This window comes from Vanellus vanellus (assembly GCF_965231255.1).
Source record: "Vanellus vanellus genome assembly, chromosome: Z".
NCBI classification, from domain to species: Eukaryota; Metazoa; Chordata; class Aves; order Charadriiformes; family Charadriidae; genus Vanellus; species Vanellus vanellus.
Window position 1 is genome coordinate 59,772,851 of NC_138908.1, and position 21,138 is coordinate 59,793,988.

General features: G+C 41.6%; 1 protein-coding gene across 1 annotated transcript in view; it reads right to left on the minus strand.

Moving 5' to 3' along the window:
• Positions 1–10,543: 10,543 nt before the first annotated feature.
• MRPS27 (mitochondrial ribosomal protein S27) overlaps positions 10,544–21,138 on the minus strand; it is a 49,183-nt gene continuing 38,588 nt past the window's right edge. The window contains exons 9-11 of the mRNA XM_082497403.1: positions 18,802–18,944; positions 15,150–15,305; positions 10,544–10,962 (exon numbers count right to left, since the gene is read on the minus strand). Of these exons, the coding sequence (XP_082353529.1) occupies positions 10,723–10,962; positions 15,150–15,305; positions 18,802–18,944 (539 nt within the window). The 3' untranslated portion in view covers positions 10,544–10,722. The remainder of the gene's footprint in view (positions 10,963–15,149; positions 15,306–18,801; positions 18,945–21,138) is intronic.

The following is a 21,138-nucleotide window of genomic DNA, read 5'->3' on the forward strand; positions in this document are numbered from 1 at the left end:
CCTTTCCCCATTTCCTCTCATTTCTTCTTTTACTCTTCCTCTCCCTTTCTTCTTCCTTTCCTCTCCCTTTCATTTCCTCCTTCCTCTCCCCCTTTCCTATCCTCCTCTAGACTGCTTGCAGAGGAACAGCATCACTGTTCTGTGATTTAAGACAGTTTGGACTTTTTAGTCTCAGAAGTTTTACCCAAATTAAAAAAAAATCTTGGTACATTGTAGAGGTTTGCAAATCTGAATTTAAAAAAGGTGTAAAGGCCTCCAGAGTGGAGATAACGTGCTACTCTGTATGATTCACCATTATGGCTGGTATAAAGTTTCACAATATGTAGTGAACTATGATCTCATTTTATTTTCTTTACCTAATAATTTATTTCCATTTTACATTGTTAGGATATTTTTGTTTAATAGGGATATGTTTGCACACCTAATTTTTATGAGGCTTTTTTTATACTGTTTTAGCATCTTTTAAATGTGTGCCTCCTGAGGCCAATTTAATGCTGTGAATTACTGTTTGTCAGTTATTGGGGATCTCGATTTATCTTTAATGTCTTCTCTTTTTTAATAGGTGTGTCTAGCAATGCTGTTTTATTTATTGCTACAACTTTTAAGACGTTAAGAATAACTGAGAATGACTATGGCTCAAAAGGCAGATGAAAATGTATTGTGAAAACAAGCATGTTTGCTGGGCTCATAATCATTCATTTAAAATAGCTTTTGTAATACATAGTCTACAAAGTTATAGGCAAAATGTTTGGCAGAATAGTTGTAATATTTCTACAATTCTTTCTGCTTTGTCTACTTTCTTATATAGGTCAGATTTCAAATTTTTTGAGTGGGTGGGAACAGATTTTCTGATTTTCTGACACTACCTGAAATGGTTTGTATTTCTGCTTTGGTAGAAAATCTGTTTTAAGTACAGGAGTGGTCTTGAGACTAATCTCACTTATGCCGCTTACTCCTGTGAATCAGGAGCAATTTCGCTACATCAGGGAAGTTACAGTCATTTGGTCCTACTGTAAATTAAATTGGAATCAAGCCTTAAGTCTCCCCAAGCAAGTTTGTGATGGCTCAAGCATTTGTTTTACTTTTAAAATAATAATAATTAGACAGTTACAGCTGATCTTAAAATGTATTTGCGTTTTTGCTGCTACCAGAATATTAAAACCCTGGTCTGGCTATTCTGAGGTATTGTAATGCCTGTTCCATCCGTTCCCTTTTAAATGGCAGCGCCGCCTGGGTGCAACACAGTGATGAACTCCTCCATTAGCTCCTCCTGCCCTTAAATGTCTTTCCTGCCTGTGGAACTATTCTAACTGTGCTAGTCCTAGTACTACACAATTAGTTTAGTGTAACAGTCATCAAAATGTACCGTGTACATTAATGATGAGTGCTGTTGATCAGCATAGATTTCTAGGAGCATGGTTTGTTATTGATTACTCTAATTATAAAGATTCAATTTCTGGGTGTAAAGGACACTCCATTTAAATAATGGTATTACCCATAACAGCATCCCCAGTCATGATCTTTATGCTATAACTATAATGCTTCATATAATTCAATGAAGAACTAACTTTGGGGATCCCACCCCACTCCTGAACTTGGATGGGGCCTCTCTTGCATGCCTTTTCAAAGTCCTGTGGTGGGCCTGACTTCATTGACCTCTATTTCCACCCCATCTTTCAAAAAATTTACTTTTGATTTTTCTTTTACTTACTTTACATACTGTGGTGAATGGAGATAACTATGTATATGAATGTGGGGGGTTTTTTAATTGTCTATGATAGCTTATGCATTTTAGGAGAGTTCCAGTACTCATTTACTAAGATTTAATCAATTTGTTAATTGAATTTTCAATCCTTCCCACCACGAGCAAGTCAGCTCCAAAGAGCGCTTACTGTGCATTTGGGACATTTCTGTCATACTCTTCTCTTTGTTCATCTGTCGCCAGAGGTTCTTGCTCAGTAATGTTTTGAGGGAAATAGAAAATTTGTTTGTCTGGATTTATTAGAAAAGGAAAAAGTATAACATTTACACTTGAAAGAAACTGTAAGTTTTCATCTTTTCACTTAATAATTGAACAAAACACTAAAAGCAACTAGGGGTAAGCATTTCTTAGAATGCAATTATATTATTCACCTGGTTTAAAAATGTTTGCTATTTAAAAGAAATAAAGAAAAAAAGTCTGTTTGTTGTGACTTTACAAAAAATCTAAAAAAAAATTAAGTAACTAAATAAAACAATGGCATAAAAATATAGAAAGAAAAAGAAAAAAAAAAAAGAATTTAAAAAGCAGCTTCTCCGCACTAGACTAGCTAGGAGCTCCAGATGGCGGGAGCTACCTCTTCAAGACTGGGCTGTAATCACAACGGTAAAAGAGGAAATCTGAAATGTGCTTTCACGCATTTGCATGCAGCCATTATCTTCCAAACTATGGAAAGAAACAGTCTTGTTGCTGGCTGAGAAGCACCTCACACACCTCCTCTCTCTTGTTCTGAATGGTGTTTGTGTCAGTCTGCAGCTGTGTATGGTATTATGTCTTATAATCCTGCATCACTTCTATTCTATCCAGTCATATCTAATGTAGAAAATTAGTTTCCAGTGAAAGTAATATGTAGTGCTTTTATGATATTTGTGTGCAATATCCCCTCTTCCATTGAGGATATTTGATGTAAAGGAAACAAACTCAGTTCCACAATAAAATACAAAAGTGGCAAAGTGGTGTTGACATGTTTCTTGTCTTTGTGTATTTACATATTTTTAAGTTTTCCGTTTCCTTCAATCATGATTACCTACTATACGTTTTTTTTTCTCAAAAGATCAATGACTATTTAAATGATAGATAAGAACCAATCTCTATTTAGAAACTGAAAAACAAATGAGGAAGATTACTTTTATCTCTTGTGGCGTAAAACATTACCATGGTGTGCCATGACGTGGCTTCTTTTTCTTGTTCTCATTTCTGTATCCTTCAGCAGCATGAGAAAGCACCTCATTTTCAGTAAGTACACATTCAAGACACTGTGTCAGAGATGACACCCAATAGTTACGTCAAACTGAGCCCACCCTGGTTTGGAAAAGAGGTCTTTTCCAAAATTGTTGCAGCTTAACAAGAGTGCGCAGCTTGTCCCCAGTGGACACAGACCTTTCCTTACCACCGCTGCCCTGTAACCCCGATGAGAGGGAGCCTTTGGGGAAGGTGGGCTCTCAGTTTAGTTATTTACTTTATAAACATCAGGCTGCTGTTAAAGGGACACTGTAAGGTCAGGCTTTCCACCTTTGTAGTTCTGCTTGCTGCTGCGATGCCGGCCGTGGCGAGGTGCAGCATGCAGCAGCCAACCCCCACGTTTTTTAGCGTGGGGAGATGGTACTGATGTGAAAGCAGGCAAAGGCTGGGGCAGCGGGAGCAAGGCGTGCTCGCTCCCTGGAGAAGCAGTGGCCCTGTGGGATTTCCTTCACCCTCAACCAGCAGTCTTTTTTTGTGGGCCCTTATCCATCTCCAGCCTCTAAGGATTCATTTGTAATTTCTAATGACATTAATATGAAATACTGTGCTTTGCTTGAATTGGGCTGAGCATGGCCAAGTATGAAAACCAGATGAGGGGAGTCAATTGCTGCAAATCTTATCTCTCCAGTATAACCCTGCATATGTCTACATCAAGGTTTTTTGAGCTGTTGTGGTAGAGTAGCCTGATGCTACTTAAAATATATTAAAAGGATTGTGCAAAGCAGACAAGGTCAGGTTTCAACCCCAATTATTCACCTGCAGTTGCAGGGAGAAGTTCTGGATTTGCACAGGTGTGACCACTGGTGGTACCTGTGGATAGAGGCAGGCCAGCCTGGTCTGTAGCGTTTGGCTTGCTGCTTCCGCATGGCAAACGAAAGCTCCTTTCTTCAACACAGAGGCTGAGGAGGAGAAATTTTATTTCCACTAGTGTTGTTAATGAACAAATTCAATCAGCTTATGAAGTATTTCAGATGACATGGGAAAATGGCAGCCAGACCATTTCAATCTATCTAAAATGAGGACTCTGTCTTGTGGCAGCCTAGACCTGAAGACAGTTTAATACTGATTTCTAGTTTTTTGTGGTTGGGAGGAAATTGCAGGTTTTCATGGTTCCTAGGATGGGATGAAAAGAGGTGTCCAGGGGTCTCTTGAGTAATAGCCATAGTGACACCTCATAAATCCAGCTCATTCCCAGCATTGCAGCAAAGCTCCTTGGCTTCCTAGGGGATGTCTAGAGAGCACACGGTACTTCTGCTACATGAGCATTGCCTGCCTGCTGCTGTGGTCCCTATTTTCATCTCCCACACACACGACCAGTCCACACTAGCACGAAGCCCCCTGGGCATTGTCCTCTCTTGTCCTGCCTATCCTTTCTTCAGATGCAGTCCACCAGAGGCTGAACAACGCTGAGTGCCCTCAGCTTGCCAGGGGATTTGCTGGTTTTTGACTGGACGCTCAGCATCATTTCCACCAGAAATGAAATACTGAGGAGAACTGAAAAACTGAATCATCAGGCACTGTAGTCTGCATGAGCTCTGTTCACTGGTTCTCACAGATCCTTACCATACCACTTCTCTCCCGTTGAACAACTCCAGCATTACCGTCCCCTGTGTGAATAGCTGGCAAGACAGGGGTGGAGATTTGACCGTGCCTCTGCTGCCAGCTTCACTGCCAAAACAGCTGCACGTGCCATGATTTACACATCATACTGCAGCTCAGCCCATCACCTCTGCTTGTGAATTACACAGAGAAGATAAGTGAAATATATAGAACCTATGTCCTAATACAAACAAAGCTAAATATACATAGCAATGTCTATATACACTGAGGTTACACCCTGTATACCTGTTAAGGTCCAGAAATTAATTTTGACAGAGCTTTTACAAACCTTATGTTATCTCAGCCCAGCTGCGTTACTTTCTTAGCTTAAGGAGTTGAAAGTAACCTGAACTACTGAGCCACTTAAATACTTAATATGAACCCCCTGGAGGGCAAGTCAGTATTTCCAGGCAGAGTTTACAGTGCCCAAAGATGTAATTATAGCAGCAGTTACCATGTGTAAGGATCAGAACAGGCTTGAAAATTTCTTTTCCAGTTCATTTGAGGAACAAATTGTCAGGATTTGCAATACATAAGGTAGATTGAAAGGTGAATTTTGTCCTGACAATCTAATGTGCTTGTCAATGGTGCTCTAATGCTATTTCTGTGCCTGGGGCATATGCAATTTAGAATGGGTTTAGTGGACTTGAGTTTATCAGAAAGGTTTAAGAGGAGCAACAGAGTTAGTACTATGCAATTGGTAGCTGAGCTCAGTGACAACTTTGTGATTACTGAAAGATATATACATTTCCATGGGGAGACTGACCCAGAGCAGATGGCACAGTTTTCTGTCACATGTTTAGTATTTTAAGATATGCTTGAATTAATGTTTTGTCTCTAATTCTTTACTTATACTTCATTCTCCACAGTCTTATTTTGAAAGAGTCACTGTCCCAAAGTTCAGGCTGTTTGTCATTTAAGTCAGCAGTCGTTTCTCTTCTACAATCAAAAAGCATCGTCCTCATCTCAGTATTTCCCATCATTACATTTCTGGGAAGGTACTTTTAACTTTACTTTCCACATCTGTGCTCAAATACTCACTAGAAATGCATTTTGCAAGGTTCAATTGTAGTTTCTACGTAAACAGCTCCAGCAAAACCAGCAGCAGTCCTTGCAGAATTGGGTACTGTTCAGAGGACCGCATCTTGCATCCCTCAGTCAAGGGTGCAATTCGCTTTTATAACTATGACTCCAGCTTCCTGAGGAGGTGGAGGAAGAGAGGACACTTGCTAACCTGTGCCCTGGGCTGTCTTCTGCCTGTCTCAGCAGCATAGTGATGGCTGCACAGGTCAGAAACACCCTTGCGCCAGCCAGCCTTCATCTGTAGATGGGGTAGGTCGTCACCCCGGTCTCAGAGTTTTAGGGTGACCAGGGAGCCCTGGGATGGGCAGGCGAGCTGCTGGGACAGGCCACTGGGGGAGGGAGCAGGTGCTTGCAGCTGCGGGAAGGGGGTTGATACCAGCTTTGTGTGTAGGACACAGCGTCTGACTGGGTCTGAGAGCATCTAGTAACCTTATCTTGGCAAGGTTGGGTGTTGCCATAAATAGGGCCCATCTGTGCAAGGCTTCAGGCAACATTTATTTGAGCTGCAAGGGAATAAATATGTAATTTGCCTCTTGTGAATAATGGATAATGACCTTCAGTGCTTTGCTGGAAGTGTTCCGCCAGTGACACTTGTGGGAGGAAGAGTTACATATTTGCTTGCCTAATCAGCAGCCTATGTGGTGTCTGCCATGGATTTGAATTGGGAAGCTACTCTTTGAATTAAAAGGAAGAGCTTTAACCTTTAAAGTGCTGGGGTTTTTTTTCTCCCAACAGCAGCCAAATTCATGCCAACATACCAAACAGGCTTTGCATTTGTACCGGCTTGTGTTTCTTTCAGCTAGTATTCTTGAGAGAAGGGTCTCTTCCCCCACCTGGGGAAACACGGGAGAGCTGCTAACACTGCCTCGCATGTCCAAGTCTGGCAATGCTGCACCATAAGCATTAGTGCAGGCAGGTATTGTTTAGGCTGCTGGTCACCTTGTTTGCATGCACAGCTCAGTGACGGGGCATGCAAATGTACTGCTTCTATCACTGTGAGATTTTCCTCTGCCTTTAACTATACAGACACACATTATCCATGAGTAGGGAAATTATTCAAAAACTTCCATGAAGAAAGGTGCACTCCTGTGATTTAGAAGTATACTGACAAGGGAGAAACTGCAGCAGCTTTAATCCAAATCACAGCTGTAGCCACAAATGAAAACAGGATGTGAAGGAACATTTCTAGGAGAGGTGATCACAAAAAAGGAGATAGTGTTACTACCAAGAAAGATGTTGGTCTATCCCCTCCAGGAAATATTTTGGCAGTCCCATTCACGTACAGGTCTAGGCAGCTGTCTGAAACAGTGCAGCAAGAAGCAGCACCATTTCAAAAAGCTTGTGTCCTAGCGAGGAACTGCTCACTGGGATGTGAGCTTGCATCAAATGAGTACCAAGGCACTGGTACTGGATGAACTTAGAAGCTTTGTTTGTAGTTTCTTGAACACTCAGAAGTTTTTGTAGAGTACAAAAGTATTTTCCTTTTTTTTTTATATGCATATATACACACATCCACATTCTTCCCTTAGCATCAGAGCTCATGTTCAAGCAGCAGCCAATCAAAAGCTGCTGTATGTTCTCCATCCCCCTTCTAAATGCAGCTGGCTGCACCACAGTGGGTGATGGCTATCACAGGAGTGCACACAAAGCCATGGGCATCCAGACAGAAGGGCTTTTCACCACTGGGGCCCCGTTTCACTCCCAGGTGTTGCTACAAGTGTTCCTCAAACTTCTTTTTAAGACTAATCCATTAAGCAGCTGAAAAACAGGTTCTGCATGCAACACGATTTATGCAAGGGGGTGAACAGTCAAGTCTGTCTCACTTTTCCTGGAGTGGGAAGGAGAAAAGCAGGTAAATTAAGCTGTTAGTTGATATTGTTGATTTCTCATGCTGCTGCATTTGCAGTGCACGGCTACTGTCCATGCCTCCCTAGAAGCCGAGCACACGCCTGAACAGCACCAGTCGGTGCATTACCTGCTCCCACAGTTTGCCTGTCTCACTGCCAGCCTTGCTCAAAGCTAGCAGGCAGGCAAGACCACCAGAGGAGAGTACCTCCCTCCCCTACCCTCTCAAGATTCAGTTGCTAGTTCATGCCAGCCTCTGGAGGCACAGCTGTGTCCAGGGGTCTCACGCCTCAGGGTGCCCAAGCGCTTGGTACCCCGGGGCTGCTTACTGCCTGCAGAGCCGGGGGCGGGTTGCTGTCTGAGACAGGCGTGGAGGGCAAAGAGACACAGCCAACCTCCCTGGAGAAGGGGAAGAAACCAATGTGAGACGATATACGGGAGGAACCTGAAGGGGATGAAGGGTGATGCCAGAGGGGAAGCAGCGATGAGGATTGCTGGAGAATTCACGAGGGTGCAGGTAGGCTTGTGGGAAACATGATGATTTGCTAGGTGAGAAAACACTGTTTGGGCAGAAGCTGGTTGCTATTAACTGAGACAGTGGTGGGACCTGGGGTGGGGAGAAGTGAGATGGAGGCTACTGGACCATACTTGGCTGTGGCGTGAGGGGAAGAGGGGCCCTGGTGTGCAGTTGGCTCAGCTTGTGGAAGCGTCAGAAGTGGTTTCTCTCTCAGGGTGATACTGAAGGGGCAGATAAATGAGGGGGCTTGCCAAAACTTTTGGTGCCTTAAGCCACAAATGGTCTGTAACCTCTGCTGCAGGTGTTGCGTTTGGTGTCCGTCATCTGGCCCCAGGAATCTGCTTTGGTGCCTGCAAAGCATTTGGCAGGGAAACTCCCCCCTCCCAAGGGCAGAGGGGGATACGGGAGGAGATTTGGGCAGAGGCGGAGAAAGGTTGTATGCACACTGTTTACGTTCAGGCTTTGGATCGGGCTCAGAGCACTCAAATCCACAGTGCCTAAAGTAAAACAAAGGAGGCAACCTGTAATATTATCAGGCTACTCAGAGCTTAGAGGAGTTTTTCCTCTTATTGCTGTAACAGTTAAGCCTAAATAAATGGAAAGGGTGTTCAGTTGTGGGGGAAGCAAAGCACGGTCTGCGAGAGAATGGGCGGGATGGCAGCTGGCAGCTTGCTGGAGCTCAGTCAGCATAAGCAGCCTGGCATATCGACTGAGCAGGGTGAGGGAGGGTGGAGGTGGGGCCAGAAACAGTTTCCTTGAGCTGCCAAGAAACAGATGCTAACAAGAAACAAGGACGAATGCGGCAGTGCCCGTTGTGGTCTGGCCAAACAACATCTTGCAAGCAACAGGATCAGCAGCTGCAATGGCTGGAGGCCATGTGTCAGCAAGGAGGGTCTTAAAGCTGTGGTGGTGCAGGGAAGGTCCCAGGAAGGAGAGGTGGTGTCTATAGAGAAAGGCTGAGAAAGGAATCGGGATGCAGGAGTGACTGTGAGCCTTTGGAAGTGCAACCCATGTTCTGATACTGAAGAACTGAAATATGTGGTCATGGAAGGGACACTTTCTTCTCATGTGGCTGGACTGAGCGTGATAATCTCTTTAAAGCCACCAGTTTTAAGGAAATTGTTCTAAAGAGTGCGTTTGGCCTCCTACTTTCCCTTAAGGCTCCCTAACTTCTCCGAGTAATCAGAAAGCATTTAGACCAAGAAAGAGGAAAAGAATCAGGAGACTTGAGAAAAGTTGCCCAGGGAAGTTGACTGCTGGCTTAGTTAGGCAAAGCCACAAAATCCAAAATCATCCACTTACCTGTAGACGGCACTCTCTTACTGCAGCACGGGTGAAACTATGGGACCTTACTGCCAAGTTCTTGGATGTGAAAAAGCAATCAGGCTCTGAGTGCATTTGCTGGGAATAACAGAGGTATTTGGTGTATGCGGATGAGATGCTTTCCTACATGTAAAACATTTTCACTTCACAGATCTGTGGAGTGTTCTCACTGAACTTACAGTGAGTTTGTGATGTGAGTTTTATCACTGTAAGACTAGACAGATGCATGATAAAACCGGGAATGCTTATCAGATCCTGTGGTAAAGCACCGCTGAAGGAACACTGTTGCTGCCCTAACACGCTTCAATACAGCAGGGCTAGGCTCTCCCTGTTCTCAACCAGACTGCCCTGCCAGGATGTTGTGGTTTGGGCTGAGCTGGCCACCAAACGGATAGCCACCGAACCACAATTCTCAAACCAGGACATGTGAGCTGCATAAAGTCACTGGCTGCAGCCTACGAAACTCAGTGGTGGCAGGGAATGTACGCAGGGATGAATCCTGATGCATCCCACAACCAACACACAATGATTCTTTCCTCCCGCAACGTTTCCTTGTGCTCTGCGTGAATAGCTACATTGTTTTACCAATCTGAAGAACGAGGCATGGGACCGTATACACAGCTGAGACAAGAAGGGAATTAGGTCAACCCCCCCCTGAAACAGCTCCCAGAATATAAAAGGAAACTGCACTGCAGTATGAGGCCCCTCCATGTGTACCGAGGTGATTGTGTGTGTTTCTCTACTGAGCTTAAAAATGGAGCAGAGCAGCACCAGTAATGTCAGAAATTTCCAACTTCCTACAGGGAAGGCACATCTGAGTGCCTGCACAAGCGTTAACTCGTTACGCTGAAACTCTTTAAAAAAGTAGTTTTAAAAACAGTCGAAAGTTAGGCTTCTAACTCCATGTATAGTAGCCTGAATTTTCCAAATGGGCTGGGAAAAAAAAAGCAATCAATATATGTTAATCCTCTTAGTGTCTGAAGTTCAGAGTAGCCAAGGCATTCTTTCCTGTGAGAAACCCCTACTGTGCTTGAAATTCTTCCCTCTTCTTTTGTTCCTTCCATCCTCTACACCTTTCATTACAGGCAAGCTACTTCTTATGCCTCTGTTTCTTTGTGTTGTTTCCATCCCACCCCCTGCCTAGCTGATGATAGGAGGAAAATATACACAGGATGAAGATTTTTAAACCACATGTGCTTTACTTCAGGAACCAGGCAAAATGGAAAAAGTTTAATTTGCATATCACATACAGTCACACTTGCAGCAGGACTGAAATGCAATACTAATAATGGTGAGCACTGCAGTTCACTGACAGAGGAATGCATCCCACTACAGTAGTCTCTGAGTTCCAGTACTAAGCAGACGCTTTAGCTAGCTTCCTAGCTTCCATTTCCTGCTTGGCCTTTTCTCTCATCTCTCTTTCTCTCTCAATGAGAAGTGCTTGTTCTTGCTCCCACTCCTTTAGCTTCTGCTCATGTTTTGCAATGTCTTCCACTTCACATGCTGGCAGCTTTTCCTTGACAAGTTGGGTGGTCAGGGTTAACAAGCTTTCAGATTCAACCTTGCCAAGTGAATGCAGCTTAGAGTACAGCTCCTGTCATAAAAAGGGATTTGGCGGGGAGTGAGAAGGAGAGAGCCAGTCAGTCACAAAATAATCAGCCACAAAATACTTCCCTATAACAACCAATACATCGCTGTTTTGAATCTAACTGTTAGCTGGGCTATACAGGCTATCTTATTCGAGCACAGTGTTTTGACTGTAGTAGCTGGTACCATTTCTTGAAATGCTAACCTCTAGAATGTTTTTTTGGAGCAATGAAACTAAAACAATGAAGCTTAACTTTCATTAACCACTGAAATTCTCCTTATTTTTCCAAGTTCGGTTATCTTGTATTAACGAAGATCAGCTGACCAGTCAACTACAATAAATTAAATCTAAACACCTTGCTTTTGTGTCTTACCTCAAAACCGATCGAACGATTTGTTCCACTCTGCCTGCATTAGCATCCCTCTCAACAGATGCACATCACTTTAAATGCTCTCTTGCTAACAGCGTACTAAGTAACTCACGATTTTTCTTCCCAACAGTTACTGTGACCTGAGGCTTGACTATGCTTACACAGATGGTACAACAGTGCTAAAGCAAGGGGTACTTTTTCAGGGACATTCTACACTGAAACAAAGAGCAGAGCTTCAGTAAGAAACTGTGCAGTATTCCTTTCTTGAGCTTCACTTATACAGATTTCATGCAGCATAAAATGTTAATTCACTTAAGATGATGAATCATCCAGTGATACTATTCCTGGCTTTCTGGAATCTTTAGCCTTATGGCTCACTAACAATCTGATTAATTGCCTTAAAAGTGCAGATACACAGCCAAGGGGAAGTTTCCTGGGGGAGAAAGATGAGATGGCACTGGCAGATTCACTACCCCTTGCTCACTCATTAGATAGCAACATATTTTCCTGATTGTTCTTTAAAAAAAAAATAAATTTACTGAGCCCAGCACTTGAAGAAATGTTTAAATGTGTCCTAAGGAAAGGTATATCCATGTTTCTCTCCTGGGCCATTTGAACAAAGCCTATTGTTTTGCATTGCAGGATGATCGAAAGAAGATGTGGGGATCATGCACCTCCAAACAAAATGGCAATTCTGGAGCCCTGCAGATATATATCCAGACTTCTACTTCCAGTTATCAGTGGAAGCTTACGTGCTGCGCTGCTGGCCCACAGCGTTCTTCTTACCCCAGCCCACACTGGCAATAATCTGCAAAGGCACTGCCCCTCAGCTCCTATCTCGAGGCTCCGCCTTGTTCTTATGCAGGAAACTATGACATCCCCTCTGAGGCCTCTCCACTTCCCTCTGCCTTAGCCAACACAACTGTAGGCTTTGTTGTGCTTTGCCAGACCCTCAAAGGTTTGAACTGGAGAGACAGCAGATTAAAGACTCTTTAAAATGCTAGGCATGCAGGTCTGAGGGGCTTGGGTATTTGGCTCTGTCTGGTCTTTGATTTTATGATAAACAATGGAAACAAAACCAATGGCTTTGAAGCTAACAGACTAAAACCAAACCCTAATATTTAGGTGTATTCATCTCTATTTTGTTTGAGATTTTGTCAGTAAGTATACACTGCATCAGTGAGAAACAAGAAGAGACCATACAGCTTGTGTCTGGGGAAGGAATCTGACAACTATACTCATGTTTACAGATCAGATATTCAGTTTAAACATAACTGGGTTAGATTCTTCAGACTCTCTCTACTAACCACTACAAAGGATGTGCTGAAAAGGGGGTTTATGCATTTATGCACTGAACTTCAGCAGTATGAAATGGAACAAGACAAAGGCAACAAACTGGAAACTAGCAGGACTTCTCTCCTAAGCCATTACTGGTACCACTGAACTCCTGGAATCTTCCTTGCTCTGCTGTGACACCTTAGTGAAACTAATTTAGGAATGCAGCAGGCTCTACGTCATGCAGGTACCAAAAGGGCACATCTTAAGTGGCTAAATCACTGATTTTTATAAGCAGTCTCCAGTGCTCTGCATTCAGAGAGAAAGAGCACTGGTTTTAGGGAGAGTGTTTCCAGCATTTATGGGATGAAATGCTTGCCCACTGATAATTGACACAGATGGAAGGAATTGCTCGAGGAATACTGTACTGAGTAGTGAGCCTCAGCATACTGAATCTGAAAACAGGTAATTACAACACAAATGACAGTGTCATACAGAGAGTCTAAATTACAGCTCTGAAGGCTTTACCTGCAAAGAGCCAAATGCCCTCAAGTCCTGTTCGGTTTAGCGGAAGGGAAGGACATGCTGTCTCTCACACATCATATCTGTTAGGCTGCTGTGGCTTTTTCAGGTACTTCCACAAATGGCTGTTCTGAAGGTTGGTACGAGACATGGAGTCCAAGTATGTGTATAAAAGCCATGCAGAACAAGCTACAGTTCTAGACAGGAACTGTATGTCGGGAGAAAATCCACATGCTTTTCTTTGCATACCCAGCTGTATGACTTGTGAAAGAGAACTTGCCAAAGTGGAGACACAAGCAGCCAGTTTTGAGCTCAAGGAGAAAGACTGGGACATGCTGGCTAATGCATGGCTGGAGAAAGTGCAACTGAAGTGTTTTCAGCAGCAGAAGTGCAAATCCTGTGTTGGGGTCACATCACATGAAGGGCAGATGATCTGTGCTGGGACAGCAGATGTGAATACCAACATCAGGTTGCTTCGTAACTCCCACCTTCCCTCAGACTTGTACAGATGTTTAGTGAACTTCTCTGCCCTGTGAACCATACCCATAGGTGTCCAGGGCTGTACACTGGGAAGACTGGCTGGTGCTGGCCTAACGGATTCTAGAGAAGAGCCTGAGAGCTTTCAGGCTTGGCTGAAAAGGCATTCTGACTTGAGAGCTCCTTTTCTAATCCAGACAACAAGAAATTGTGGTTTATTTACATACAAATTACTGTTGGATGCCTAGACTTCACACCAGGGCTATGTCTTTCTTATATTCAGACTTTTCTGGTGACAGCTTAGCTCTAAGCATTGGGACTGTAGTTTATTGTGTCAAAGTCAGGGCACTCACTGCCACACCAGGGAATGCTTGAACTGGCGTTAATTATGGAACTTGTGGAAAGGTTGAGGTGAGAAGAAAACTACCCTCTTGGCACTAGTCTGTCCCCAATTTGACATACAGGCCTTGTTTTGAGCACTCTGCGTTATTTTCTTCAAGGCTAGATAATGGATAGACCATGAGAGACTCATAAAAATGTCTCACTCCCTCCTTCAAAGGGCACTTGTGTTTACCTAATTCACTGGAATTCATCCAGGCATTAATTATCACACGCTGAGCACCCATTTATTCCCAAACTCTTTTTAATTAAAAAGTTCTAAGTGCCTACAAAGCAAGTTTAATATCTAAAGATTGGTGGCAAATAATTTATGTAAATAAAAATTAAAGAAAGGAAAAGTGTGTGTATGTGATGTGGAACCATAGGATACCAGTCTTTTCACATTTCTGTAGAAGAACAATCTGTATTCAGAACAACTGTCCAAGGTTGTGACAGCAACAATGGAAACTGATGGACTATGGAAAGAGTACTGTTCCTGGAACTGTAAACCAGACTAGTTTAAACCTGGGGTATTTGATTTTTACCACAGCACAAATCAGAGATGCTGAAATAAAATGAGCTTGTTATATAGGTGTGAGATGATCAAATAAAATGCATTCATTATACAGCTGTGCCCTAATGAATAACTGTTTGTGTTTCATAGTTATCATCAGCGTGATGACCTAAAGATAAAAGGGAAGCGATACAGCCTTACTTACTTCTATAGACTGAAAGTATAGGATGCAACATTCCTACTTAATTATACCATACACAAATGGACAATAAATTCACGATGTTCTCATGCCTATTACAATTTATTTTAATGAGTAAGAGCCCACACAAGGTCAGATAATGAAACTCTAATGACATTTCACTTTTGTGAACAGGATTGGATTTATCATTTTGATGTATGAAAAGTGAAGATAAAATCCCAGCAGACAGACAAAAGACAAGTGGCCTTGAGCATTTATGTCTTTGTAGGCTGCTGCTTCCTGTTTGAAGAAGTGAAAATTTAAGGTGACACCTGTTTCAAAAATGCCAGGTAAGGCTCCTAATGCACTGAAGGGGTGTCAGTCTACTAGCTGTAATAAGCCATTATAATATTTTCTAGTGTATATATTATGGAGATCTACTACATCTTAGAATACTTAGATAAATGAAACTCTCTTACCTTGAATCGGCTGTAGTACTTGGGTACTTTAGACTGCTCTGTTTCTTCTGATTCTGCACACTGTGACTTCTGCTCTAATTCCTTGACTTCTTCAGCCGATTCTGGATCAGATTTTGCTTCAAGGACAGACTGCAAAACGGTCTCCAGAGCATCAATCTGAACAATCACATTTGTCCTTGTTAGCATAAACAGTTTGAAAATAAAATCTGAGTAACATCGCTGTCACATGTACAAACAGCTTTGCGAATTACCATGTATTTTGAGGTGACATCTGTGTATGATAAAAAGAAAACCAAATTTTAAAAGGAAATGGGACTTATTCTTGGAAGAATTTTGTACTGTACTTGGCACCTCCGAGATTGGACATTAAATCCCTGCAACAGAACATCTCCACCACCCTCTGTCAACAGTAAAACTCCCCATGACTCAGATGCTGACTGGTCTTTGCAGATCTGTTAGGCATTAGGCTAATGTCTCCTCTTGGCCTGATATCCAGCCATAAATACTAACGCGAAATGGTAGTCACAGTGACAACAGCACCAGCATGATACACAATCACAGACATTACTATGGAATATTTGAACAATATAATCTTTAATAGATCATCTCAATACCTCTTTGGTGAAAAAAAGCAGGGAAATTACCTGTTCAACAACACAAACATTCATTCCTATTATTAGTTTGATAATTTATCAGGAAAAATGGAAATATAAGCATATAATATATTGAAATAGGTATATTTTTAATCTGTGACACCTCTGTCATCTTCATGCTTTTGTCTTTTGTGCCAGTAAGAGGAGCACCCTCTCCTAATCTAACTACAGTTGTATCAAAAGAAAGCATTAGCTTCACTAAGAGACTTGGTCATTTACTTCTGTATGTATTATTGATACAAAAGATGGAACCACTATATGGATGCTGCTGCTGTATTGGGAATTATTAAATGATCACTGTAACTGGAATTATTGGATGCAGGTTGCCTGCATTTTAAAGTTCGGCTTTTACAAATGCAAAGAGCTGTTATCCTTCCATGAATCCTAATTCTGAATGTTTATCACTAGGATGAAATAACTCTGTGTAACCTTTGAATCTGTGATGCTTTCTCCAGGCAATAGGGATCTTAATACTGTTTCATTTTCCTAGCATTAGTATATAATGCTAAAGGAATAAAAATTAGGCTTATTTGAAATAACATTCTTGACACTGAAATGTAATCTTTAAACTAGCAGTACTGAAATGGGATGAAATAAGCAATGAAATAATAACTATGTACATGGAAATACACAGACTCATTTAGAGAATTTCTGAGACAATCAAAAAAAGCAAAAACTGTCCTGGTTGTTCACAGTTGAACAAAATAGCACCGTACTAAAACAGTGTTTCTATTATGTTGTTAAGATAGTAATGGGAGAGAGAAAAGACACACCATTCTAGTCAGAAATGAATGGAAGCTTAAAGCCTGAAAGAGAAGTGACTGATAATGATTGTAAATGTTCTCAAGTAATTTGCCCAACAAACTGCACAGTTGAAAAAGTTCATTTGAAAACTTCCCTTTTAGATAATGAAATTTATTCAGCCAGAAAATAATATTACATTTTGGGAAAGAACCAAGTTCACGAAACCAGGGTCATATCTTTCTCAAGTAACTGACTGTGCAAGGAGTGCAAGGACAATGATTTATAACACAGCCTGTACTTCTCAGTGCTATGACATGGATTTACGAGAACTGCATAATGGTCAACCCAGCCCTGTCCATGAGAGGTCCAGGATACTACAGGAAAAAAGGATTTATGGTACTTGAGGTTGTTTCTGTCATATCTGCTGCTGAATTCAGTGGAAGCTGACTGACCCCAATACTGATCTGGTCAGTGTGCTTAGTCCTTAACCTTTAGGAATATTGCATTTTAGTTGGAAATAGTAATTAAAAATATCTTGTATGGATTTTAATAGTAAAATCTTAGTGAGCATTTAGGTAGAAAAGGCCATAGGATGCAAATCAATATACTGTAATTACTTTACAGTAGATAAGGATATGAACCAACATATTTTCCTTTCTGCACTGGGGTCACAAAAAATGCATCAGAAAAAAATTATTTTGCTAATAACAAACCATCCAGGCCTGCTCTTCATCCTCAGCTCAGTGAAACTTATGTGACTCGCACTATTGTTTCTATACTGCTACCTAAAATCCAAATGAGGCTAAGTATCTCTTCAGGGAAATTTCTGTGTGGTTCTCATGGTCATCACTTTTTGAGCTCTACTATTGGATTTCTACAGAGATACTTGCAGCATTAGTGAGTAACAACTTTATTTTATAAATTATTGGTTCTTCACTGAACAAAGTAAAAAGTGTTTCTGCAAAGAAAGCATTGCTAGATATTACTAGCATTTACTATTTTTACAGTATCAGTACACAGAAGGATGGGATCTTCTGTGGACCTGTTGTACCACAGCCTTGTTTCAACACTGGGATGTTCATCTACAACCTGGAGGAAGCTGAGGAGTTCCTTAATTTGTCTAGGCTTGTAAGCAGAAAAAAAATCACAAATGTATTAGGCTGAGTTCTTCACACTTGAAGTAAGGAAGAAAACCCCAAAACCACACATCCCAAGAGGTAACACAAAATACCGGGAAGTTGCAGATGTATTACATAGATGCAGTATTATATAGAGCTGCTTCTGAGCCTGGAGCCATAGATAGGAGAACGTACTGAGCAGTGCCCTAGCTTTCATCTGTCAAAAGAAATGCAGAGATGGCAAGCCTAGTAGTGATGCTAGCAAAAGGGAGACTGCCATCACCAGACACACCTTCAGGAAAAAGTACCAGGAAGAGGAGATGTGACCTCAGTGCTGTTTCTATGCTCCAGCCCATGTGGTGATGGTGGTTTCCTGAGTTACTTCTCCTAAGGTGTCTGATTCCAGGATCAGCCTGATGCCCCACAACACTCCTAAGCCCTAAATCCCTTAAGTCAGTGCTGACCTCACAAATGGACCAAACTATCCATCCTCCCCAACTGAGGGCACTACAACCCTTCTAGAAATTACTCCGTACTGGTTTGGACCAGGTGTCCACATCAGTGGCATCAGATTGTACACAGTTCTCAGCCCTTTATTCAATTCCACTTTCCCTGTGATAAAAAAATACTTTAATGTTAGTCCTTCAACTCTTGAGTCTTAATGGAATCCATGTGGGTTGGCTCTGTATCACTCATGATAATATAATCTCAGAGGGTGCAGAATACATGGAAATAGCCAGGAGAGGAACAAGATACGATATTTCATCCTCACTGCTAAGAAGTATGTCTCTGAGTGAGTTCAAAAGCTTGGGAAACAAAGGTGTCTTCCCACCCCCACAGACATGTGCTTCCTGTGACACAGACTCAGGTGTCTCTACAGGGAGGGGAAGATTTAGGAAACATACTTAAATGGTTTATGACAATAACAGACACTCATTCCCAAGGACATACTGGTAGACATCATTACTGGCTCATCAACTGAAGCAGTGGTTCTGTTGTAAACATTATTTCTTCTCCTTACCCCAGAAGTATTGCTGGGATTCTTCTGATTAGCAAGGCACAAAATTCACAGGTTTTACTGTGGTTTGGCTTGGATGAAATTCCCTATGTTCAGCCGGTTACAGCGTTCATACTTACAGCTTCCTTGCAGATTTTGCTGTCCCCTGACAATGAAGCCACGTTCTCCATCACTTGCAAAGCTCTATTCAAATATCCAGGTGTCCACATCAGTGGCATTAGATTGTACACAGCTCTCAGCCCTTTATTCAATTCCACTTTCCCTGTGATAAGAAAATACTTCAATGTTAGTCCTTCAACAGTTGAATCTTAATGGAATCTATGTGGGTTGGCTCTGTTTTTCAGAAGTAACAGCAAGTGCCTGGCTTCTGTGGTAAAAACAACACACTCTTCTACAAAACTTCTCTGACAGAATTGCTGTTGACTTATTAAGGTGCCTTCTTTTTGCCAAACTTCATGACTATTCCATGTTTATTTCTGGTTCCTCCCCATTCCCCCTCCTGCCTTGCCTAGAAATTTTGTCCAGATGGAGAAGAGGAGAATTGGTCAGGTTTTCTGGTTGTCTGGCAGTTGTAAGAGCAGCTCTGAGCAAGATGTCTGAAGATCTCAGACAAATGTCTCCTTAGACTTCAGGGACTGACTGTGCAGCATGTGTGCGCTAAACCTCAGGCTCCTGATTCACCTCTGTGGCCTTTAGGGTCTACTCACATATGTGTCATGGTACAGTATTTACAGCAGATGCTCTGGCTAACTATACAGCTTAGTACCCCTAATTCTGCTGGAGCTTCCTAAGAGGAAATATGGGACACCTGCCAAAATGAAATTTTGGTTCTTGATTTAGGACATCTGTGCAACAAGGTCTTCACTGACATTAGTGGGACCTGTGAGGCACTGCACCACTGAGAATGTGGCTTTTCTTCTGATGGTAATTACTAGAGAACACGAAACTCCTACATAATAGAGAAAATGTACATCGCATTGGAGTTGGTAAGCAGTAATTTACGATCACTGTCGTTCTAAGGTTTTGATTTTGTCATTGTCAATGTAACAAATATCACTTCATTGTAGCTTATGAGAGTTGTACCCAAGCTCTGAATCTAGTTTGCACTCTGGCTATAATGACACAAAACTATGAAATACACCTTACTCTTCTTTACAGGGAAAAGAACAGTTTAGAAAAAGCGAAGTAATAAGTACACAGACAAAGCTTATGGACTATGGCTAAGTTAAAACGGCTGAGGTGCTCGAGGCCACTCTTTCACTCTCTCAGAGGTCAGTTCCATTAGTGCTGGCAAGACTGTGGAATACGTGACATAACAGTAAATAGCTTTTGATCTTCTGAATGTCAATGTCATGGAACACATACAGACAACAGTGAAGTGCATTTTTGAAATACAGCAACTACTCGACCAATCTATATGACATAAAAACACCCCAAACTGAATGCCAATTGGACAGCAAAGTCCCTATTTGTAGCAGTATCTCCACTGAGCAACAAACTACAGATCTATGGAAAATCCTGCTTTCAAATTAATAATCACATTTATCCCCTATTTAACCAAAAATGAATTTTTTGTCTTACAGTAATGATAAATACGACTCAGTATCCTAATTCTGCCATTACACATCGTATTTGGAGGCCACATTTTAAGACTAAGTCCACTTTTTATTACCCTCAATAAATTCTAGAATAAAATATAATGCAGTACTGGAATGACTGCATAATCATAAATTTTAAATTAATTAATTACTTTCAAGTAAATAATCACTTTGTAGAGAAGAACAAAACCTATCTGCCCTATATTCATCTAAAGGTTAGAGGAAATTCAAGAACTACTTGCCTCATTCCCCTTCCCTCCAATTCTGGATATACTCTGATCTAACCACTCTTTAATAATATAGCATACCACTAGCAGTGAAAACTCCTTAACAGATACAGGACAAAGACACTGCTATCTGCTGCTCACAAGAGAAACGTTAACTTTACAGTGAGTAGTAAATGTTCTAAACATACTGTTTTTCAGGGTATGCTCTCCGAAATTCTTGAGGTTTAAAGATTATTTTAAGAAACTCGCTAACTAGAAAAATAGTCTATTGTCTATAACCTTAAATTTGTGTTATGGAACTCTGTACTTTGGTTTTTTTTTTAAAATTTGTTGGTCCACAAACAAACCAAGATTACTGTTCTTTAAGAACATCATCTTTCTTTCACTTGCCAATCCAAACCTTCAGGGAGCCCTAAAGGAGATTCAGAAGCTGTCTGATAAAGGGCATACCATCCAAATCAGTACTACCCTCCAGGCTTACAAAACAGATTCAGGCTGAAATTGTTCCTTCCACTATTTCTGCCTTTTCTTTTCTTAGCCTTCTCCTTGATTACATTTTAGTAAAGAGAAGACGCCAGTTTAATTCAGCCACTAAAGACAAGATGGAAAAGATGACTGTGAGGGAGGTAAA